The 23,189-nt window shown below is 64.9% G+C and overlaps 1 protein-coding gene and 1 long non-coding RNA gene across 6 annotated transcripts in view; both read right to left on the bottom strand.

The window, feature by feature from the left end:
* LOC139998945 (uncharacterized) overlaps positions 1 to 23,189 on the bottom strand; it is a 32,196-nt gene that overhangs the window by 8,511 nt on the left and 496 nt on the right. The window lies entirely within an intron of this gene.
* Positions 6 to 21,991, bottom strand: LOC139998919 (C-type lectin domain family 2 member B-like). 5 transcript variants are annotated; one of them, XM_072024989.1, is made up of 7 exons: positions 18,944 to 19,435; positions 12,262 to 12,431; positions 2,249 to 2,395; positions 1,884 to 1,994; positions 1,349 to 1,530; positions 857 to 960; positions 6 to 558 (listed from the first exon to the last, which is right to left on the bottom strand). In XM_072024989.1, the coding sequence occupies exons 3-7, from the start codon at positions 2,358 to 2,360 to the stop codon at positions 420 to 422; spliced, it is 648 nt and encodes a 215-aa protein (XP_071881090.1). In that variant the 5' UTR covers positions 2,361 to 2,395; positions 12,262 to 12,431; positions 18,944 to 19,435; the 3' UTR covers positions 6 to 419. The 5 variants fall into 5 exon arrangements, with proteins under 5 accessions (XP_071881090.1, XP_071881095.1, XP_071881091.1 ...); XM_072024994.1 differs by lacking the exons at positions 12,262 to 12,431; positions 18,944 to 19,435 and adding an exon at positions 21,949 to 21,991; XM_072024990.1 differs by lacking the exon at positions 18,944 to 19,435 and having other exon boundaries at positions 2,249 to 2,480; positions 12,262 to 12,753.

The raw sequence follows: 23,189 nt of genomic DNA, 5'->3' as shown, positions 1-23,189 counted from the left end.
TAGTGTAGGCTCTGTTTCAATTAGCTTCCAATTTTTATTTTTTTTATTAAAAAATCCATCCAGATACACACATCCAGACATTATCTGTTCCAATCGTTCCTTGTCCTCCTTCCAATGGGAAGTGCAAAATAGAATAGCATAACAGCATATTTCCATAGCACATCAGATTTACAGGTTTCAAATTCGTTACTACAAACATGCCGTTATGCAAATGTAGAAAAAAAATAAAACATGACTTTCTGCTGCAGAAGCAGAGAGAGAAACAGGAATGTTGCTGACTTCAGTACAAAAGATTGACAGAGCCTGCATGAATCTGAGCAGAAAGGACACTCAGCAATACTGTTGTAGCAAAGAAGCAGACCTAAATAAGATTTACCATTTTTCTGTCACTATCATGAGCTTTATGTTTACGGGATCTTTTACTCAGGGTAAATCTTTTGCCTCCAGAGGACGTAGTTGTTGGGCCTGCTGCAGATCCAGTATTTCTCCGTGTGGCAGAGGGCTGAGCTGATCTCCTGGTTTAGGTATGCACAAGGGCCACCTCCCCGCACCTCAAACCTGCAATGCAGACACACTCAGGAGTGAGCAGAAGGGAAGAAAGTAGGAAAACTACCCTAAAAACTGGAAGGAAAGATGGGGTTTCCTCTCCTGGGAAGGTCACAAGGGGCAGTGTTCAAGGTTTAATAGGGGTTCAGAGCTCGGCATCCTTAGTCCACACCAAGCCTCCTGTGAAGAACCAGCGGTGCGGTGGCAGGAGATTGTCCCCATCCCAAAAGAGGCCATCCCAGACCCTATAAGAACTCCTGGCCTAATTGCCAACCCAAAGCACCTAACCCCAGCAGGCAGAGGGACTGACCCGTTGTTGAAGGCTGTGCCGTTGGTCCACCTCCACTGTCCATTGACTTCCTTGTGCAGCCCGAACCAGTGGTTTCCTTGGCCCTTGCAGTGCCTGATGAATGCCTTTAGAGGAGAAAAAAAAATGAAATAAAGTAAATCGGGTTTTAGGTGATCCCATCTTCCCAAAACAAAACTCAGCCAGGTTCTGCCTCCAGCCTGCAGAGCACCCTGCAATAGGAAGGTGATTACATTCTACAATCCTACAGTTAAACAGAAAAAAAGAAGCCCCTTGAGGACAAAGCTCAGGACAGCACCCATCTGGACGCAGGGAGGGAGTTTTGGAGAAAATAATGTGATATTGCTCATTCCCCAGCCCAGGCTGGTGCTTTCCCCAGGGCATCTTCTCCTGGCTTTGGCAGTGGGTGAAATTTGGGGGGGAAACGGGATTTTAGTCTAGTCCCACACATATTCCACACCAGAACCGGCGCTGGGGCTTGTGCCCAGTTCTCACCAGTTCCTCCAGGCTGTCTATGGAGGTCAGGGAGGCTTCCAAGGCCTTGCACTTCTCCAAGCTGGTGTTCCAGTCACTTGTATTTCCTGAGAAATAGTAGCACTTGCTTTGGAAGCCGATCCATTTGTCTGGGCACACGTGGGAGAATTGGGGATGTGATGAGCGAGACTGCAGACACACAACTGTAGAAGGAGAAAACCAAGCAGGTGAGATGCATGGATAGCCACAAAAAAACAAAAAACAAAAAACAAAAAAACAAAAACAAAAAAAGGTAGAAAAATAACATTTTTTAAACTATATGTATTCCCCTCCAGCAAATGTAGGGGGGCTGGGATGCGCCAAGGTGGGGCATCCACTTGGAAAGGCTGAGTAGAGCCTGGTTGAGGGGACAAAAGGGCGTGCCCATGAAACAGGTTCAGTGCTATGCTTGGGGGGCCTCTCATCCTGCTAGGAAAATCCTGGAATTCCCCACTCCACCCCTGAAACAGCTCCCTGGCCCATCTCCCTGCCGTGGGGATGCTCCAGTGGGACTCACCAATCAAGGCCACCAGCAGAGCGAGGACAAGGACAATCAGCAACACACACAGCGGAGCCAGGAGCTGTTGTACACGATGACATTTCCTTCCCATCCAATGGGGGCTGGATTCTGGTGGAGAAGAGAGCAGGAGATGTGGGCTGGGTCTTTCCACCCCCCATTTGCCCTTTTTCTGCTGGATCCATGGTTGATCCTATAAGCCTCCCCCTTGGGATAGGAGCTCCCTTCTTTGAGGTCCTCCAGGTGATTAAGAGGTGGCTACATGGTAAAATTCAGAGTCTGTGTCCCCCCACCAAAACACCCTGGCTGGTGCCCATCCCACCAGTGCCCCACCTGAGCCAGATCTCACTTTCCCCCAGCATTACCCCATTTATATTGATTTTCTTCATCTCTTGGAGGGTTCAGCACTTCTTGCTCGGGGTGAGTATTTTCACAGCCTTCTTTCTCCATGGCCGTCAAGGAAGTATCAGGATTCATTGATCACATCCACCTGTCTTGTTCTCTGGCAACAACTGCTGGAGCATGATGCAATAGCAAGAAGAGGGTTGAGTGTTGGGGTGCCAGCAAAGCCCCCCGGGTCTGAGGACTTGTGGGGATCTGGAGGGGACATGGGGAAACCGTGGTTGGGGAGAGGGCTTGTGGTCTGATGGAGGGGAATGGAGGAAGGGTGAAAGGATGGGAGAAAGGTTGAAGGAGATAGAAGAAAAAAAAATGAAGAAAGAAAGAAGTAAAAAAGAGAAGGAAAAGGAGAAAGAGAAAATAGAAAGACAGAAGTTTATATTGACATGAAATATTGAAAGAAATTAAAAGAAATGTATTGCCTATCAGCACTCAAAGCTCAAAGGGAGTTGAGATGTGTGACATGACACCCTCCCCAAACAGTCTCCAGCCCAGCAAGAAGCTGAATTTGAAAAAAATCAAGGAAATAAGCCAGCCGCTGCTTGTGCTGACATTCTTGGTTCACAGCCAGCCCTTATCTCAGTTCCCCCTGCAATATTTTCTGAGTATAGAACAGCATGATGGCTGCTGTTCAAACAGAGCAGCGCTTGCGCCACAGATCTTGGTACTATTGTTGGAAAATAATCACCAAGGTAGAGCTTTGTCCACATGGATGAGGGGATTATTAGAAAACCAAACATCTAGGAATAAGCTCCTAAGGAGGAGAAAACTTTTGGTTTTGAGGAAATACAGCAGGACGCTGGAAAAACTTGCAGGAGGAACATTCAGTGCTGGGCTACATACTGCGAAATAGTGTTTTCAAAGAAGTTTTAGGATTGAATTTGGCGGGGGGGGCATAAATAGTGGTAATATGAGTGGGCTGCATGTACCCCAGACTCCGTATGACAAAGCCTGGCTTGGCTTCATATTTGGCTTGCACACTGGGGAGCCTGCTCCAGTCTGCAACCACCCTCTCGGTGGAGAACCTCTTTGTGATGTCCAGCCTGAACTTCCCCTGCCTCAGCTTAACGCCGTTCCCGCGGGTCCTATCACTGGTGATTACGGAGAACAGGTCACCTGCCTCTCCACTTCCCCTCATGAGGAAGTTGTAGACTGCGATGAGAGCTGCACACAGTACTCGAGGCGAAGCTGTACCAGCACAGAGTAGATTGGGACAATCACTTCCCTCGACCGACTAGCGATGCTACTAGCTTGTACCCAGGTGTCATCCCTCTTCCCTCCCTTGTCTGCTTTTTTGCTGCAGCTCCACCCAGATTATTAATTATACCGATTAATACTATTTTTTGCTTCTTTTCAACTTTATTCTTCTTTAATTCCTTCCCAGAAAAAAAGAAGAAAAAAAAAAAGCAGCCAGCTGCCTTAGCTAGAAGATTAGAAGAAAGACTGGGAAAGCCCTCCCAAAGAAATAAACAGGAGAAAAAAAAAGCGTGAAATGTTTTAAAATATCTTAAAACAAACAAACAAACAAACACGCTAGGAGTTCTAAACATTTGTAAGAAGATTTACACGCCCTATGTGGTCATAGAAGCTTCAATAAAACCAAATGAAAAGGAAGAATTTGGGCAATGAGGTTTTTTTTTTGGCTCTAATCACAGAAACACATGAGTGGTGTAGGGCAGTGTGGAAGTGTGAAACCATTCAGGCATCAAAGAGATCAATCTGCACAGTACTGATCAAGAAATCCAAAAATCTCGGAGAAAAGCAGAACCAAGGCAAGGGAGCAGAAGGAGGCGGTGGGAGCGTAAAAATTAATTTAAAAAAAACTTGAAAAAAAGGAAAGGGGAGAGTGCAAAGCGCCCGGGGGGGGGCGGGGGGGGGCGGAGAGAGCCCCAAGCGCTAGGGGGGGGGGGGGGCCGACAGAGCACCAAGTGCCGGGGGGGGGGGGGGGGGGCGGAGCACCACCAAGCGCTGGGGAGGGGGGGGGGCGGACGGAGCACCACCCAGCGCCGGGGTGAGAGCAGGCGGACAAAGCACCAAGCGCCGGGGGGGCGTACGGAGCACCAAGCGCGGGGAGGGGCCGACAGAGCACCAAGCGCCGGCGGGGGGGGGGGGGCGTACGGAGCACCAAGCGCCGGCAGGGTGCGGACAGAGCACCAAGCGCCGGCAGGGTGCGGAGAAAGCACCAAGCGCCGGCAGGGTGCGGAGAAAGCACCAAGCGCCGGCAGGGTGCGGACAGAGCACCAAGCGCCGGCAGGGTGCGGAGAAAGGACCAAGCGCCGGCGGGGGGGTCCGACAAAGTACCAAGCGCCGTGGGGGGGGGGGGGGGCGGACGGAGCACCACCAAGCGCCGGGGGGAGGGGGGGGGGGCGGACAAAGAACCAAGCGCCGGGGGGGGCGGGGGGGCCGGACGGGGCCCCAAGCGCCGGTGGGGGGGGGGGCCGACAGAGCACCAAGCGCCGGTGGGGGGGGGCCGACAGAACACCAAGCGCCGGCAGGAGGCAGACAGAGCACCAAGCGCCGGCAGGGATTGGACAGAGCACCACCAAGCGCCGGGGAGGGGGAGCGGACAAAGAACCAAGCGCCAGCAGGATAGGGACAGAGCACCAAGCGCCAGGGGGGGGCCGACAGAGCACCAAGCGCCGGCAGGGGGCGGACAGAGCACCAAGCGCCGGGGGGGGGGCGGACAGAGCACCAAGCGCCGGCAGGGTGCGGAGAAAGCACCAAGCGCCGGCAGGGTGCGGACAGAGCACCAAGCGCCGGCAGGGGGCGGAGAGAGAACCAGGCGCCGGCAGGGGGGGCGCCAACAAAGCACCAAGCGCCGGCAGGGGTTGGACAGAGCACCGAGCGCCGGCAGGGGGGGGGCCGACAGATCACCAAGAGCCGGCAGGGGTTGGATAGATCACCAAGCGCCGGCAGGGTGCGGAGAAAGGACCAAGCGCCGGCGGGGGGGTCCGACAGAGTACCAAGCGCCGTGGGGGGGGGGGCGGACGGAGCACCGCCAAGCGCCGGGGGGGGGCGGACAAAGAACCAAGCGCCGGGGGGGGCGGGGGGGCCAGACGGAGCCCCAAGCGCCGGAGGGGGGGGGGCCGACAGAGCACCAAGCGCCGGCACGGGGCGGACAGAGCACCAAGCTCCGGCAGGGTGCGGAGAAAGCACCAAGCACCGGAAGGGTGCGGAGAAAGCACCAAGTGCCGGCAGGGGGCGGACAGAGCACCAAGCGCCGGCAGGGGGCGGAGAAAGCACCAAGCGCCGGCAGGGTGCGGAGAAAGCACCAAGGGCCGGTAGGGTGCGGAGAAAGCACCAAGCGCCCGCAGGGTGCGGAGAAAGCACCAAGTGCCGGTAGGGTGCGGAGAAAGCACCAAGCGCCCGCAGGGTGCGGACAGAGCACCAAGCGCCGGCAGGGTGCGGAGAAAGCACCAAGGGCCGGTAGGGTGCGGAGAAAGCACCAAGCGCCGGCAGGGTGCGGACAGAGCACCAAGCGCCGGCAGGGTGCGGAGAAAGCACCAAGCGCCGGCAGGGTGCGGACAGAGCACCAAGCGCCGGCAGGGTGCGGAGAAAGCACCAAGCGCCGGCGGGGGGGTCCGACAAAGTACCAAGCGCCGTGGGGGGGGGGGGCGGACGGAGCACCACCAAGCGCCGGGGGGAGGGGGGGGGGGGCGGACAAAGAACCAAGCGCCGGGGGGGGCGGGGGGGCCGGACGGGGCCCCAAGCGCCGGTGGGGGGGGGGCCGACAGAGCACCAAGCGCCGGCGGGGGGGGGCCGACAGAACACCAAGCGCCGGCAGGAGTCAGACAGAGCACCAACCGCCAGCAGGAGGCAGACAGAGCACCACCAAGCGCCGGGGAGGGGGAGCGGACAAAGAACCAAGCGCCGGCAGGATAGGGACAGAGCACCAAGCGCCAGGGGGGGGCCGACAGAGCACCAAGCGCCGGCAGGGTGCGGAGAAAGCACCAAGCCCCGGCAGGGTGCGGACAGAGCACCAAGCGCCGGCAGGGTGTGGACAGAGCACCAAGCGCCGGCAGGGTGCGGAGAAAGCACCAAGCGCCGGCAGGGGGGGGGCCAACAAAGCACCAAGCGCCGGCAGGGGTTGGACAGAGCACCAAGCGCCGGCAGGGTGCGGAGAAAGCACCAAGCCCCGGCAGGGTGCGGACAGAGCACCAAGCGCCGGCAGGGTGTGGACAGAGCACCAAGCGCCGGCAGGGTGCGGAGAAAGCACCAAGCGCCGGCAGGGGGGGGGCCAACAAAGCACCAAGCGCCGGCAGGGTGCGGACAGAGCACCAAGCGCCGGCAGGGGGCGGAGAGAGCACCAAGCGCCGGCAGGGGGCGGAGAGAGCACCAAGCGCCGGCAGGGGGGGCGCCAACAAAGCACCAAGCGCCGGCAGGGGTTGGACAGAGCATCAAGCGCCGGCAGGGGGCAGACAGAGCACCGAGCGCCGGCAGGGGGGGGGCCGACAGAGCACCAAGAGCCGGCAGGGGTTGGATAGATCACCAAGCGCCGGCAGGGTGCGGAGAAAGGACCAAGCGCCGGCGGGGGGGTCCGACAGAGTACCAAGCGCCGTGGGGGGGGGGGCGGACGGAGCACCGCCAAGCGCCGGGGGGGGGCGGACAAAGAACCAAGCGCCGGGGGGGGCGGGGGGGCCGGACGGAGCCCCAAGCGCCGGAGGGGGGGGGGCCGACAGAGCACCAAGCGCCGGCACAGGGCGGACAGAGCACCAAGCTCCGGCAGGGTGCGGAGAAAGCACCAAGCACCGGAAGGGTGCGGACAGAGCACCAAGTGCCGGCAGGGGGCGGAGAAAGCACCAAGGGCCGGCAGGGGGCGGAGAAAGCACCAAGCGCCGGCAGGGGGGCCGACAGAGCACCAAGCGCCGGCAAGGGGCAGACAGAGCACCAAGAGCCGGCAGGGGTTTTGACAGAGCACCAAGCGCCAGGGGGGGGCCGACAGAGCACCAAGCGCCGGCAGGGTGCGGAGAAAGCACCAAGCGCCGGCGGGGGGGTCCGACAAAGTACCAAGCGCCGTGGGGGGGGGGGGGGGCGGACGGAGCACCACCAAGCGCCGGGGAGGGGGAGCGGACAAAGAACCAAGCGCCAGCAGGATAGGGACAGAGCACCAAGCGCCAGGGGGGGGCCGACAGAGCACCAAGCGCCGGGGGGGGGGCGGACAGAGCACCAAGTGCCGGCAGGGTGCGGAGAAAGCACCAAGCCCCGGCAGGGTGCGGAGAAAGCACCAAGCCCCGGCAGGGTGTGGACAGAGCACCAAGCGCCAGCAGGGTGCGGAGAAAGCACCAAGCGCCGGCAGTGGGGGGGCCAACAAAGCACCAAGCGCCGGCAGGGGTTGGACAGAGCACCAAGCGCCGGCAGGGGTTGGACAGAGCACCAAGCGCCGGCAGGGGGGGGGCCGACAGAGCACCAAGCGCCGGCAGGGGGCAGGCAGAGCACCAAGAGCCGGCAGGGGGTTTGACAGAGCACCAAGCGCCAGGGGGGGGCCGACAGAGCACCAAGCGCCGGGGGGGGGGGCCGACAGAGTACCAAGCGCCGGGGGGGGGGCCGACAGAGTACCAAGCGCCGGGGGGGGGGGGGTGCGGACGGAGCCCCAAGCGCCGGTGGGGGGAGGGGCGACAGAGCACCAAGCGCCGGCAGGGGGCAGACAGAGCACCGAGCGCCGGCAGGGGGGGGGCCGACAGATCACCAAGAGCCGGCAGGGGTTGGATAGATCACCAAGCGCCGGCAGGGTGCGGAGAAAGGACCAAGCGCCGGCGGGGGGGTCCGACAGAGTACCAAGCGCCGTGGGGGGGGGGGGCGGACGGAGCACCGACAAGCGCCGGGGGGGGGCGGACAAAGAACCAAGCGCCGGGGGGGGCGGGGGGGCCAGACGGAGCCCCAAGCGCCGGTGGGGGGGGGGCCGACAGAGCACCAAGCGCCGGCACGGGGCGGACAGAGCACCAAGCTCCGGCAGGGTGCGGAGAAAGCACCAAGCGCCGGAAGGGTGCGGACAGAGCACCAAGCGCCGGCAGGGTGCGGAGAAAGCACCAAGCGCCGGCAGGGGGCGGAGACAGCACCGAGCGCCGGCAGGGTGCGGAGAAAGCACCAAGCGCCGGTAGGGTGTGGAGAAAGCACCAAGCGCCCGCAGGGTGCGGAGAAAGCACCAAGTGCCGGTAGGGTGCGGAGAAAGCACCAAGCGCCCGCAGGGTGCGGAGAAAGCACCAAGCGCCGGCAGGGGGGCCGACAGAGCACCAAGCGCCGGCAAGGGGCAGACAGAGCACCAAGAGCCGGCAGGGGGTTTGACAGAGCACCAAGCGCCAGGGGGGGGCCGACAGAGCACCAAGCGCCGGCAGGGTGCGGAGAAAGCACCAAGCGCCGGCAGGGTGCGGAGAAGGCACCAAGCGCCGTCAGGGTGCGGACAGAGCACCAAGCGCCGGCAGGGTGCGGACAGAGCACCAAGCGTCGGCGGGGGGGTCCGACAAAGTACCAAGCGCCGTGGGGGGGGGGGGGCGGACGGAGCACCACCAAGCGCCGGGGAGGGGGAGCGGACAAAGAACCAAGCGCCGGCAGGATAGGGACAGAGCACCAAGCGCCAGGGGGGGGCCGACAGAGCACCAAGCGCCGGGGGGGCGGCGGACAGAGCACCAAGCGCCGGCAGGGTGCGGAGAAAGCACCAAGCCCCGGCAGGGTGCGGAGAAAGGACCAAGCGCCGGCAGTGGGGGGGCCAACAAAGCACCAAGCGCCGGCAGGGGTTGGACAGAGCACCAAGCGCCGGCAGGGGTTGGACAGAGCACCAAGCGCCGGCAGGGGGGGGGCCGACAGAGCACCAAGCGCCGGCAGGGGGCAGACAGAGCACCAAGCGCCGGCAGGGGGGGGGCCGACAGAGCACCAAGCGCCAGGGGGGGGCCGACAGAGCACCAAGCGCCGGGGGGGGGGGCCGACAGAGTACCAAGCGCCGGAGGGGGGGCCGACAGAGTACCAAGCGCCGGGGGTGGGGGGGTGCGGACGGAGCCCCAAGCGCCGGTGGGGGGAGGGGCGACAGAGCACCAAGCGCCGGCAGGGGGCGGACAGAGCACCAAGCGCCGGCAGGGGGTTTGACAGAGCACCAAGCGCCGGCAGGGGGTGCGGACAGAGCACCAAGCGCCGGCAGGGGGTGCGGACAGAGCACCAAGCGCCTGCAGGGGGCGGAGAAAGGACCAAGCGCCGGCGGGGGAGTCCGACAAAGAACCAAGCGCCGGGGGGGGCGGGGGGGCCGGACGGGGCCCCAAGCGCCGGTGGGGGGGGGGCCGACAGAGCACCAAGCGCCGGCGGGGGGGGGCCGACAGAACACCAAGCGCCGGCAGGAGGCAGACAGAGCACCAACCGCCAGCAGGAGGCAGACAGAGCACCACCAAGCGCCGGGGAGGGGGAGCGGACAAAGAACCAAGCGCCGGCAGGATAGGGACAGAGCACCAAGCGCCAGGGGGGGGCCGACAGAGCACCAAGCGCCGGCAGGGTGCGGAGAAAGCACCAAGCCCCGGCAGGGTGCGGACAGAGCACCAAGCGCCGGCAGGGTGTGGACAGAGCACCAAGCCCCGGCAGGGTGCGGAGAAAGCACCAAGCGCCGGCAGGGGGGGGGCCAACAAAGCACCAAGCGCCGGCAGGGGTTGGACAGAGCACCAAGCGCCGGCAGGGGGGGGGCCGACAGAGCACCAAGCGCCGGCAGGGGGCAGACAGAGCACCAAGAGCCGGCAGGGGGCAGACAGAGCACCAAGCGCCAGGGGGGGGCCGACAGAGCACCAAGCGCCGGGGGGGGGGCCGACAGAGTACCAAGCGCCGGGGGGGGGGCCGACAGAGTACCAAGCGCCGGGGGTGGGGGGGGCGGACGGAGCACCAAGCGCCGGTGGGGGGGGGGGCGACAGAGCACCAAGCGCCGGCAGGGTGCGGAGAAAGCACCAAGCGCCGGCAGGGTGCGGAGAAGGCACCAAGCGCCGGCAGGGTGCGGACAGAGCACCAAGCGCCGGCAGGGTGCGGAGAAAGCACCAAGCGCCGGCAGGGTGCGGAGAAAGCACCAAGCGCCGGCGGGGGGGTCCGACAAAGTACCAAGCGCCGTGGGGGGGGGGGGGCGGACGGAGCACCACCAAGCGCCGGGGAGGGGGAGCGGACAAAGAACCAAGCGCCGGCAGGATAGGGACAGAGCACCAAGCGCCAGGGGGGGGCCGACAGAGCACCAAGCGCCGGGGGGGGGGCGGACAGAGCACCAAGCGCCGGCAGGGTGCGGAGAAAGCACCAAGCCCCGGCAGGGTGCGGAGAAAGCACCAAGCGCCGGCAGTGGGGGGGCCAACAAAGCACCAAGCGCCGGCAGGGGTTGGACAGAGCACCAAGCGCCGGCAGGGGTTGGACAGAGCACCAAGCGCCGGCAGGGGGGGGGCCGACAGAGCACCAAGCGCCGGCAGGGGGCAGACAGAGCACCAAGCGCCGGCACGGGGGGGGCCGACAGAGCACCAAGCGCCAGGGGGGGGCCGACAGAGCACCAAGCGCCGGGGGGGGGGGCCGACAGAGTACCAAGCGCCGGGGGTGGGGGGGTGCGGACGGAGCCCCAAGCGCCGGTGGGGGGAGGGGCGACAGAGCACCAAGCGCCGGCGGGGGTTTGACAGAGCACCAAGCGCCAGGGGGGGGCCGACAGAGCACCAAGCGCCGGCAGGGTGCGGAGAAAGCACCAAGCGCCGGCAGGGTGCGGAGAAAGCACCAAGCGCCGGCAGGGTGCGGAGAAAGCACCAAGCGCCGGCAGGGGGTGCGGACAGAGCACCAAGCGCCTGCAGGGGGCGGAGAAAGGACCAAGCGCCGGCGGGGGGGTCCGACAGAACACCAAGCGCCGGCAGGAGGCAGACAGAGCACCAACCGCCAGCAGGAGGCAGACAGAGCACCACCAAGCGCCGGGGAGGGGGAGCGGACAAAGAACCAAGCGCCGGCAGGATAGGGACAGAGCACCAAGCGCCAGGGGGGGGCCGACAGAGCACCAAGCGCCGGCAGGGTGCGGAGAAAGCACCAAGCCCCGGCAGGGTGCGGACAGAGCACCAAGCGCCGGCAGGGTGTGGACAGAGCACCAAGCGCCGGCAGGGTGCGGAGAAAGCACCAAGCGCCGGCAGGGGGGGGGCCAACAAAGCACCAAGCGCCGGCAGGGGTTGGACAGAGCACCAAGCGCCGGCAGGGGGGGGGCCGACAGAGCACCAAGCGCCGGCAGGGGGCAGACAGAGCACCAAGAGCCGGCAGGGGGCAGACAGAGCACCAAGCGCCAGGGGGGGGCCGACAGAGCACCAAGCGCCGGGGGGGGGGCCGACAGAGTACCAAGCGCCGGGGGGGGGGCCGACAGAGTACCAAGCGCCGGGGGTGGGGGGGGCGGACGGAGCCCCAAGCGCCGGTGGGGGGGGGGCGACAGAGCACCAAGCGCCGGCAGGGGGCGGACAGAGCACCAAGCGCCGGCAGGGGTTTGACAGAGCACGAAGCGCCAGGGGGGGGCCGACAGAGCACCAAGCGCCGGCAGGGTGTGGAGAAAGGACCAAGCGCCGGCGGGGGGGTCCGACAGAGTACCAAGCGCCGTGGGGGGGGGGGGGCGGACGGAGCACCACCAAGCGCCGGGGGGGGCGGGGGGGCCGGACAGAGCACCAAGCGCCGGCAGGGGGCGGACAGAGCACCAAGCGCCGGCAGGGGGCGGACAGAGCACCAAGCGCCGGCAGGGGGCGGACAGAGCACCAAGCGCCGGCAGGGGGCGGACGGCGCCGGCAGGGGGGGGGGCGACAGAGCACCAAGCGCTGGCAGGGGGGGGGCGGACAGAGCACCAAGCGCCAGGGGAGGGGAGCAAAGCGGAGGGGGGGGAGAGAGCAAAGCGAGAGGAGAGAGGATAAAGGAAAAAGATGGAAACCTGCCCTGGCTGGCTGCTCCTTCCCTCCCCATTTCAGTCCCTAGCCGAGCGTTGCTTGCTCAGCCAGCCCCGAATTTTGCCGCTCCAACATGGACTCACCCTAAGAGCAGTGGGTCTACTCCTGGTGTCTTCTTGGTTTTGCTCCAATTTAAGGAATGAGAGAAGGAACGGTGCTTGTGTTATCCTGCTCCTGCAACAGTGTCATGTAGCAGCGAGGGAGTGGTATCACTCAGCCTGTGATCATACGGAAGCACTTGCAGTAGGAATACCTGAAGATATTAACCAAATCCTGTCTTAAATAGTAAGGCTTCCGAACTGAAAAACCTCAGTGGCTGCAACTTCAACGTGGGTAAAAAAAAAGGTTTTCCTGATGGCACCCGCGCCGCCGTCTTTTTATTGCAAAACGGCAGTGGGAGGAGCTTAAGGTGCCCAGGAGGAGTAACGCTGCATTAACCCTGAAAGCACCAGTACGTATTTGTGTGAGCTGGCTTGCAAAGATTTTGCATGCAAATTGGGGGTAATTTGCCTTTGACTCAACTCTTCCTGGGGCAAAACTGAAGCTTTTGAGGATATTTGAGGTCTGGTTTGCCACTCAAAATATCCTTTTGTCCCCTCAAAAAAGCCCGAAGCGCCGGGGTGGAGGAGGAGGGCCGACAGAGCACCAAGCGAGAGCCCCAAGCGCCGAGGGGGGGGGGGCGTACGGAGCACCAAGCGCCGGTGGGGGGCGGACAGAGCACCAAGCACCGGGGGTGGGGAGGGGGCAGACGGAGCCCCAAGCGACGGTGGGGGGGGGGCGACAGAGCACCAAGCGCCGGCAGGGGGCGGACAGAGCACCAAGCGCCGCGGGGGGGGGCTGACAGAGAACCAAGCGCCGGGGGGGTGGACAGAGCACCAAGCGCCGGGGGGGGGGCCGAAAGAGCAGCAAGCACGGGGGGGGGGCCGACAGAGAACCAAGCGCCGGCAGGGTGCGGAGAAAGCAAAAAGCGCCGGCGGGGGGGGGGCGGACAGAGCACCAAGCGCCGGCAGAGGGCCGACAGAGAACGAAGAGCCGGCAGGGTGCGGAGAAAGCACCAAGCGCCGGCAGGGGGGGGGCCGACAGAACACCAAGCGCCGGCAGATTGGACAGAGCACCAAGCGCCGGGGGGGGGGCCGACAGAGCAGCAAGCACCGGGGGGGGGCCGATAGAGCACCAAGCGCCGGCAGGGTGCGGAGAAAGCACCAAGCGCCGGCAGGGTGCGGACAGAGCTCCAAGCGCCGGAAGGGTGCGGAGAAAGCACCAAGCGCCGGCAGGGTGCGGAGAAAGCACCAAGCGCCGGCGGGGGTGTCCGACAGAGTACCAAACGCCGTGGGGGGGGGGGGCGGACGGAGCACCAGCAAGCGCCGGGGAGGGGGGGCGGACAAAGAAGCAAGCGCCGGGGGCGGGGGCCGACAGAGCACCAAGCGCCGGCAGGGGGTGGACAGAGCACCAAGCGCCAGGGGGGGGCCGACAGAGCACCAAGCGCCGGGTGGGGGGGCCGACAGAGCACCAAGCGCCGAAGGGGTGGACAGAGCACCAAGCGCCGGGGGAGGGGCCGACAGAGCAGCAAGCACCGGGGGGGGGCCGACATAGCACCAACCGCCGGCGGGGTGCGGAGAAAGCACCAAGCGCCGGCAGGGGGCCGACAGAGCACCAAGCGCCGGCAGGGTGCGGAGAAAGCACCAAGCGCCGGCAGGGGGTGGACAGAGCACCAAGAGCCGGCAGAGTGCGGAGAAAGCTCCAAGCGCCGACACGGGGGGGGGGGCGACAGAGCACCAAGTGCCGGCAAGGGGCGGACAGAGCACCAAGCGCCGGCAGGGTGCGGAGAAAGCACCAAGCGCCGACACGGGGGGGGGCCGACAGAGCACCAAGCGCCGGCAGGGGGCGGACAGAGCACCAAGAGCCGGCGGGTGGGGGCGGACAGAGCACCACCAACCGGCGGGGAGGGAAGGAGCGGACAGAGCACCAAGCGCCAGGGGGGGGCCGACAGAGCACCAAGCGCCGGGGGGGGGGCCGACAGAGCACCAAGCGCCGGGGGGGGCGCCGACAGAGCACCAAGCGACGGGGGGGGCGCCGACAGAGCACCAAGCGCCGGCCGGGGGCGGCCGACAGAGCACCAAGCGCCGGCAGGGGGTGGACAGAGCACCAAGCGCGGGGGGGGGGCCGACAGAGCACCAAGCCCCGGGGGGGGGGGGCCGACAGAGTACCAAGCGCCGGAGGGGGGGCCGACAGAGTACCAAGCGCCGGGGGTGGGGGGGTGCGGACGGAGCCCCAAGCGCCGGTGGGGGGAGGGGCGACAGAGCACCAAGCGCCGGCAGGGGGCGGACAGAGCACCAAGCGCCGGCAGGGGGTTTGACAGAGCACCAAGCGCCAGGGGGGGGCCGACAGAGCACCAAGCGCCGGCAGGGTGCGGAGAAAGCACCAAGCGCCGGCAGGGTGCGGAGAAAGCACCAAGCGCCGGCAGGGGGTGCGGACAGAGCACCAAGCGCCGGCAGGGGGTGCGGACAGAGCACCAAGCGCCTGCAGGGGGCGGAGAAAGGACCAAGCGCCGGCGGGGGGGTCCGACAAAGTACCAAGCGCCGTGGGGGGGGGGGGCGGACGGAGCACCACCAAGCGCCGGGGGGAGGGGGGGGGGGGCGGACAAAGAACCAAGCGCCGGGGGGGGCGGGGGGGCCGGACGGGGCCCCAAGCGCCGGTGGGGGGGGGGCCGACAGAGCACCAAGCGCCGGCGGGGGGGGGCCGACAGAACACCAAGCGCCGGCAGGAGGCAGACAGAGCACCAACCGCCAGCAGGAGGCAGACAGAGCACCACCAAGCGCCGGGGAGGGGGAGCGGACAAAGAACCAAGCGCCGGCAGGATAGGGACAGAGCACCAAGCGCCAGGGGGGGGCCGACAGAGCACCAAGCGCCGGCAGGGTGCGGAGAAAGCACCAAGCCCCGGCAGGGTGCGGACAGAGCACCAAGCCCCGGCAGGGTGTGGACAGAGCACCAAGCCCCGGCAGGGTGCGGAGAAAGCACCAAGCGCCGGCAGGGGGGGGGCCAACAAAGCACCAAGCGCCGGCAGGGGTTGGACAGAGCACCAAGCGCCGGCAGGGGGGGGGCCGACAGAGCACCAAGCGCCGGCAGGGGGCAGACAGAGCACCAAGAGCCGGCAGGGGGCAGACAGAGCACCAAGCGCCAGGGGGGGGCCGACAGAGCACCAAGCGCCGGGGGGGGGGCCGACAGAGTACCAAGCGCCGGGGGGGGGGCCGACAGAGTACCAAGCGCCGGGGGTGGGGGGGGCGGACGGAGCACCAAGCGCCGGTGGGGGGGGGGGCGACAGAGCACCAAGCGCCGGCAGGGTGCGGAGAAAGCACCAAGCGCCGGCAGGGTGCGGAGAAGGCACCAAGCGCCGGCAGGGTGCGGACAGAGCACCAAGCGCCGGCAGGGTGCGGAGAAAGCACCAAGCGCCGGCAGGGTGCGGAGAAAGCACCAAGCGCCGGCGGGGGGGTCCGACAAAGTACCAAGCGCCGTGGGGGGGGGGGGGCGGACGGAGCACCACCAAGCGCCGGGGAGGGGGAGCGGACAAAGAACCAAGCGCCGGCAGGATAGGGACAGAGCACCAAGCGCCAGGGGGGGGCCGACAGAGCACCAAGCGCCGGGGGGGGGGCGGACAGAGCACCAAGCGCCGGCAGGGTGCGGAGAAAGCACCAAGCCCCGGCAGGGTGCGGAGAAAGGACCAAGCGCCGGCAGTGGGGGGGCCAACAAAGCACCAAGCGCCGGCAGGGGTTGGACAGAGCACCAAGCGCCGGCAGGGGTTGGACAGAGCACCAAGCGCCGGCAGGGGGGGGGCCAACAGAGCACCAAGCGCCGGCAGGGGGCAGACAGAGCACCAAGCGCCGGCAGGGGGGGGGCCGACAGAGCACCAAGCGCCAGGGGGGGGCCGACAGAGCACCAAGCGCCGGGGGGGGGGGCCGACAGAGTACCAAGCGCCGGAGGGGGGGCCGACAGAGTACCAAGCGCCGGGGGTGGGGGGGTGCGGACGGAGCCCCAAGCGCCGGTGGGGGGAGGGGCGACAGAGCACCAAGCGCCGGCAGGGGGCGGACAGAGCACCAAGCGCCGGCAGGGGGTTTGACAGAGCACCAAGCGCCAGGGGGGGGCCGACAGAGCACCAAGCGCCGGCAGGGTGCGGAGAAAGCACCAAGCGCCGGCAGGGTGCGGAGAAAGCACCAAGCGCCGGCAGGGGGTGCGGACAGAGCACCAAGCGCCGGCAGGGGGCGGAGAAAGGACCAAGCGCCGGCGGGGGGGTCCGACAAAGTACCAAGCGCCGTGGTGGGGGGGGGCGGACAGAGCACCACCAAGCGCCGGGGGGAGGGGGGGGGGGGCGGACAAAGAACCAAGCGCCGGGGGAGGCGGGGGGGCCGGACGGGGCCCCAAGCGCCGGTGGGGGGGGGGCCGACAGAGCACCAAGCGCCGGCGGGGGGGGGCCGAAAGAACACCAAGCGCCGGCAGGAGGCAGACAGAGCACCAACCGCCAGCAGGAGGCAGACAGAGCACCACCAAGCGCCGGGGAGGGGGAGCGGACAAAGAACCAAGCGCCGGCAGGATAGGGACAGAGCACCAAGCGCCAGGGGGGGGCCGACAGAGCACCAAGCGCCGGCAGGGTGCGGAGAAAGCACCAAGCGCCGGCAGGGGGGGGGCCAACAAAGCACCAAGCGCCGGCAGGGGTTGGACAGAGCACCAAGCGCCGGCAGGGGGGGGGCCGACAGAGCACCAAGCGCCGGCAGGGGGCAGACAGAGCACCAAGAGCCGGCAGGGGGCAGACAGAGCACCAAGCGCCAGGGGGGGGCCGACAGAGCACCAAGCGCCGGGGGGGGGGCCGACAGAGTACCAAGCGCCGGGGGTGGGGGGGGCGGACGGAGCCCCAAGCGCCGGTGGGGGGGGGGGCGACAGAGCACCAAGCGCCGGCAGGGTGCGGAGAAGGCACCAAGCGCCGGCAGGGTGCGGACAGAGCACCAAGCGCCGGCAGGGTGCGGAGAAAGCACCAAGCGCCGGCGGGGGGGTCCGACAAAGTACCAAGCGCCGTGGGGGGGGGGGGGCGGACGGAGCACCACCAAGCGCCGGGGAGGGGGAGCGGACAAAGAACCAAGCGCCGGCAGGATAGGGACAGAGCACCAAGCGCCGGCAGGGGTTGGACAGAGCACCAAGCGCCGGCAGGGGGGGGGCCGACAGAGCACCAAGCGCCGGCAGGGGGCAGACAGAGCACCAAGCGCCGGCACGGGGGGGGCCGACAGAGCACCAAGCGCCAGGGGGGGGCCGACAGAGCACCAAGCGCCGGGGGGGGGGGCCGACAGAGTACCAAGCGCCGGGGGTGGGGGGGTGCGGACGGAGCCCCAAGCGCCGGTGGGGGGAGGGGCGACAGAGCACCAAGCGCCGGCGGGGGTTTGACAGAGCACCAAGCGCCAGGGGGGGGCCGACAGAGCACCAAGCGCCGGCAGGGTGCGGAGAAAGCACCAAGCGCCGGCAGGGTGCGGAGAAAGCACCAAGCGCCGGCAGGGGGTGCGGACAGAGCACCAAGCGCCTGCAGGGGGCGGAGAAAGGACCAAGCGCCGGCGGGGGGGTCCGACAGAACACCAAGCGCCGGCAGGAGGCAGACAGAGCACCAACCGCCAGCAGGAGGCAGACAGAGCACCACCAAGCGCCGGGGAGGGGGAGCGGACAAAGAACCAAGCGCCGGCAGGATAGGGACAGAGCACCAAGCGCCAGGGGGGGGCCGACAGAGCACCAAGCGCCGGCAGGGTGCGGAGAAAGCACCAAGCCCCGGCAGGGTGCGGACAGAGCACCAAGCGCCGGCAGGGTGTGGACAGAGCACCAAGCGCCGGCAGGGTGCGGAGAAAGCACCAAGCGCCGGCAGGGGGGGGGCCAACAAAGCACCAAGCGCCGGCAGGGGTTGGACAGAGCACCAAGCGCCGGCAGGGGGGGGGCCGACAGAGCACCAAGCGCCGGCAGGGGGCAGACAGAGCACCAAGAGCCGGCAGGGGGCAGACAGAGCACCAAGCGCCAGGGGGGGGCCGACAGAGCACCAAGCGCCGGGGGGGGGGCCGACAGAGTACCAAGCGCCGGGGGGGGGGCCGACAGAGTACCAAGCGCCGGGGGTGGGGGGGGCGGACGGAGCCCCAAGCGCCGGTGGGGGGGGGGCGACAGAGCACCAAGCGCCGGCAGGGGGCGGACAGAGCACCAAGCGCCGGCAGGGGTTTGACAGAGCACGAAGCGCCAGGGGGGGGCCGACAGAGCACCAAGCGCCGGCAGGGTGTGGAGAAAGGACCAAGCGCCGGCGGGGGGGTCCGACAGAGTACCAAGCGCCGTGGGGGGGGGGGGGCGGACGGAGCACCACCAAGCGCCGGGGGGTGCGGGGGGGCCGGACAGAGCACCAAGCGCCGGCAGGGGGCGGACAGAGCACCAAGCGCCGGCAGGGGGCGGACAGAGCACCAAGCGCCGGCAGGGGGCGGACAGAGCACCAAGCGCCGGCAGGGGGCGGACGGCGCCGGCAGGGGGGGGGGCGACAGAGCACCAAGCGCTGGCAGGGGGGGGGCGGACAGAGCACCAAGCGCCAGGGGAGGGGAGCAAAGCGGAGGGGGGGGAGAGAGCAAAGCGAGAGGAGAGAGGATAAAGGAAAAAGATGGAAACCTGCCCTGGCTGGCTGCTCCTTCCCTCCCCATTTCAGTCCCTAGCCGAGCGTTGCTTGCTCAGCCAGCCCCGAATTTTGCCGCTCCAACATGGACTCACCCTAAGAGCAGTGGGTCTACTCCTGGTGTCTTCTTGGTTTTGCTCCAATTTAAGGAATGAGAGAAGGAACGGTGCTTGTGTTATCCTGCTCCTGCAACAGTGTCATGTAGCAGCGAGGGAGTGGTATCACTCAGCCTGTGATCATACGGAAGCACTTGCAGTAGGAATACCTGAAGATATTAACCAAATCCTGTCTTAAATAGTAAGGCTTCCGAACTGAAAAACCTCAGTGGCTGCAACTTCAACGTGGGTAAAAAAAAAGGTTTTCCTGATGGCACCCGCGCCGCCGTCTTTTTATTGCAAAACGGCAGTGGGAGGAGCTTAAGGTGCCCAGGAGGAGTAACGCTGCATTAACCCTGAAAGCACCAGTACGTATTTGTGTGAGCTGGCTTGCAAAGATTTTGCATGCAAATTGGGGGTAATTTGCCTTTGACTCAACTCTTCCTGGGGCAAAACTGAAGCTTTTGAGGATATTTGAGGTCTGGTTTGCCACTCAAAATATCCTTTTGTCCCCTCAAAAAAGCCCGAAGCGCCGGGGTGGAGGAGGAGGGCCGACAGAGCACCAAGCGAGAGCCCCAAGCGCCGAGGGGGGGGGGGCGTACGGAGCACCAAGCGCCGGTGGGGGGCGGACAGAGCACCAAGCACCGGGGGTGGGGAGGGGGCAGACGGAGCCCCAAGCGACGGTGGGGGGGGGGCGACAGAGCACCAAGCGCCGGCAGGGGGCGGACAGAGCACCAAGCGCCGCGGGGGGGGGCTGACAGAGAACCAAGCGCCGGGGGGGTGGACAGAGCACCAAGCGCCGGGGGGGGGGCCGAAAGAGCAGCAAGCACGGGGGGGGGGCCGACAGAGAACCAAGCGCCGGCAGGGTGCGGAGAAAGCAAAAAGCGCCGGCGGGGGGGGGGCGGACAGAGCACCAAGCGCCGGCAGAGGGCCGACAGAGAACGAAGAGCCGGCAGGGTGCGGAGAAAGCACCAAGCGCCGGCAGGGGGGGGGCCGACAGAACACCAAGCGCCGGCAGATTGGACAGAGCACCAAGCGCCGGGGGGGGGGCCGACAGAGCAGCAAGCACCGGGGGGGGGCCGATAGAGCACCAAGCGCCGGCAGGGTGCGGAGAAAGCACCAAGCGCCGGCAGGGTGCGGACAGAGCTCCAAGCGCCGGAAGGGTGCGGAGAAAGCACCAAGCGCCGGCAGGGTGCGGAGAAAGCACCAAGCGCCGGCGGGGGTGTCCGACAGAGTACCAAACGCCGTGGGGGGGGGGGGCGGACGGAGCACCAGCAAGCGCCGGGGAGGGGGGGCGGACAAAGAAGCAAGCGCCGGGGGCGGGGGCCGACAGAGCACCAAGCGCCGGCAGGGGGTGGACAGAGCACCAAGCGCCAGGGGGGGGCCGACAGAGCACCAAGCGCCGGGTGGGGGGGCCGACAGAGCACCAAGCGCCGAAGGGGTGGACAGAGCACCAAGCGCCGGGGGAGGGGCCGACAGAGCAGCAAGCACCGGGGGGGGGCCGACATAGCACCAACCGCCGGCGGGGTGCGGAGAAAGCACCAAGCGCCGGCAGGGGGCCGACAGAGCACCAAGCGCCGGCAGGGTGCGGAGAAAGCACCAAGCGCCGGCAGGGGGTGGACAGAGCACCAAGAGCCGGCAGAGTGCGGAGAAAGCTCCAAGCGCCGACACGGGGGGGGGGGCGACAGAGCACCAAGTGCCGGCAAGGGGCGGACAGAGCACCAAGCGCCGGCAGGGTGCGGAGAAAGCACCAAGCGCCGACACGGGGGGGGGCCGACAGAGCACCAAGCGCCGGCAGGGGGCGGACAGAGCACCAAGAGCCGGCGGGTGGGGGCGGACAGAGCACCACCAACCGGCGGGGAGGGAAGGAGCGGACAGAGCACCAAGCGCCAGGGGGGGGCCGACAGAGCACCAAGCGCCGGGGGGGGGGCCGACAGAGCACCAAGCGCCGGGGGGGGCGCCGACAGAGCACCAAGCGCCGGGGGGGGCGCCGACAGAGCACCAAGCGCCGGCCGGGGGCGGCCGACAGAGCACCAAGCGCCGGCAGGGGGTGGACAGAGCACCAAGCGCGGGGGGGGGGCCGACAGAGCACCAAGCCCCGGGGGGGGGGGGCCGACAGAGCACCAAGCCCCGGGGGGGGGGGGCCGACAGAGCACCAAGCGCCAAATTTTCAACCTGAACCTCCCCTGGTACAACTTGGGGCCATTTCCTCTAGTCGTATCGTTAATTATCTGTGATAAGAGGCCGACCCCCAGCTCACCACGAGTTCCTTTCAGATCGATTCAAAAAGGATACAGCTCATTATGCTAGTTGCATAGAGGATATGGCTCAGCCTTCCCCACAATTTCCAGCATCAAGGGGCACTTTGGGATACATTTTGGTGCTTTCCCCCTCTTCCCACTGCATTTTTGCCCGTCGGAAAGGTCTCCCCTGGGGCAGTGTGAGCACAACCATGTTTGTTTCTTGGGAAGGGGAACACACTGGTTTTAGGGCCGGGGCTGAATCCATCACCTGCTTCGAGCTGGCTGAGCCCAGCCAGGTTTTGGAGCTCCCAAAAAAATATAGGGGAAGAAGGACAAAGGCTGCTGGAGTAGGATCCCCATCCCACCTCCTTTCTGTGTCACGGACACTCAAGATCTCATTGGGAATGTGCCAGGATAGGTCCCAGCCCACCACCTATGAGAAGGGGCACGAAACCATTTCTGAATGGGCAGATGTGACAGCAAAGCCATCGGTAGATGGCCAAAGGTTTCTGCCCTGGACACCCCTTGGCATTGCAAATTGCCAATTTGAGAATAAGAGATTAAGAAAAGCGAGAAAGAGATAGAGGGTAGAAAAATGGGAGAGGGCAAAGGAACATAAAAATTCTTAAAGAAAAAAAAAAAAGAAGGAAAGAAGATGGAAACCCCTCCTGACTGTCTGCTCCTTCCCTCCCCATTGCAGCCCCTAGCCGAGCATTGCTTGCTCAGCCGGCCCCAAATTTTGCTGCTCACACGTGGACTTACCCTAAGAGCAGTGTGTCTACTCCTGGTGTCTTATGCCTTGCTTGTGCTGCAATTCAATGTACGAGAGGAGTAGCTACTGCTGGTGCAGGAAGTGTTTCTTAACAGCAAGAGGAGGAGTATCGCTCAGCCTACTGATCCTGCAGAAGAGCAGTGGCAGTAGGAATGCCTCTCTTGACCAATATATGTAAAGTGACTCAAACCTCACTGGCTGCCACTTGAACACAGGTTATAAATGTTTTCCTGATAACAAAACCGAAAGGAAAGCAATCCTCTGTTACTTTTATTGAAGAAAGCCGGTGGAAGGAGTTTAAGGCCCCCGGGGTGAGTAATGCTGCATGTACTGCAGTAACGCTGAAAGCACCAATACAACATTTTATTGTCTGAGCTGGCTTGCAAAGGTTTGCATGCAAAGTGGGGGCCACAGTAATGTGGTTTCACCTCTTCCTGGGGCAAAACTGAAGTTTTTGAGGATGTTTGAGGTGTGGCTTGCCACTCAAAATATGGCAAACCAGATATGTGTTTATGTGTTTAATATGTGACCAAGAAGGAGCGGCAGAGAAAAAGCGCTGTAGACTGACCATAACCCCCATTCCCCTGTTCCCCTGTGCCGCTCAGGGGGAGGAGGTAGAAGAGGGTGGATGGGGGGGAAGGTGGTTTTGGTTTCTTTCCTTTGTTTCCCACTTCTCTCGCTTGTTAGTAATGAGCAATATATCGTACTATCTGTCTTCTTATGCTGAGTCTGTTTTGCCCCTTACAATAATTACTGAGTGATTTTCTCATCCTTATCTCAACCTTTGAGCCCTTTTCACATATTTTCTCCCCATTCCTCTTTGAGGAGGGGGAGTGAGAGAGTGGCTGTGGTGGAGCTCGGCTGCCCACTCGAGCGGAACCATGACAATTCCCTCCCAGGAAAAGCACAAAGAAAGCACCCGGCTGCCTTAGCTGGAAGAGAAACTGGGAAAGCCCTCCCAAAGAAACATACAAACAAACAAAAGCACAGCAAAAACAGATGTGAATGTTTAAAAATGGCTTAAAAAAACACTTAGGAGTTCTAAACATCTACAAGAAAATTTACACAGCCTTTGTGGTAGCAGAAGCTTCAATAAAGCCAGCTGAAAAGGAACAATTTGGGCAACGCGGGGTTTTTTTTGGCTCTTCTCACAGAAACGAGTGGCATGCGAGCTCAACAGATGTGCAGTTTTGGAATTAAAATAAGGAGAGAACAAGAATAGAATGAGGAA

Source organism: Anas platyrhynchos, chromosome 17 (genome assembly GCF_047663525.1).
Source record: "Anas platyrhynchos isolate ZD024472 breed Pekin duck chromosome 17, IASCAAS_PekinDuck_T2T, whole genome shotgun sequence".
Taxonomy (NCBI): Eukaryota; Metazoa; Chordata; class Aves; order Anseriformes; family Anatidae; genus Anas; species Anas platyrhynchos.
Note: the sequence above shows the minus strand (reverse complement) of the source record. Positions and strands in the feature narration are given on the sequence as shown.

Excerpts from the sequence above, each read along its gene's own strand:
- LOC139998919 (XM_072024994.1), bottom strand. The coding sequence starts at position 2,360 with ATGAATCCTGATACTTCCTTGACGGCCATGGAGAAAGAAGGCTGTGAA. Across the intron at positions 1,531-1,883 it reads TCTGCTGGTGGCCTTGATTG|TTGTGTGTCTGCAGTCTCGC; the intron begins GTGAGTCCCACT and ends CTCCTTCTACAG. Across the intron at positions 559-856 it reads GGCACAGCCTTCAACAACGG|GTTTGAGGTGCGGGGAGGTG; the intron begins GTCAGTCCCTCT and ends TCTGCATTGCAG.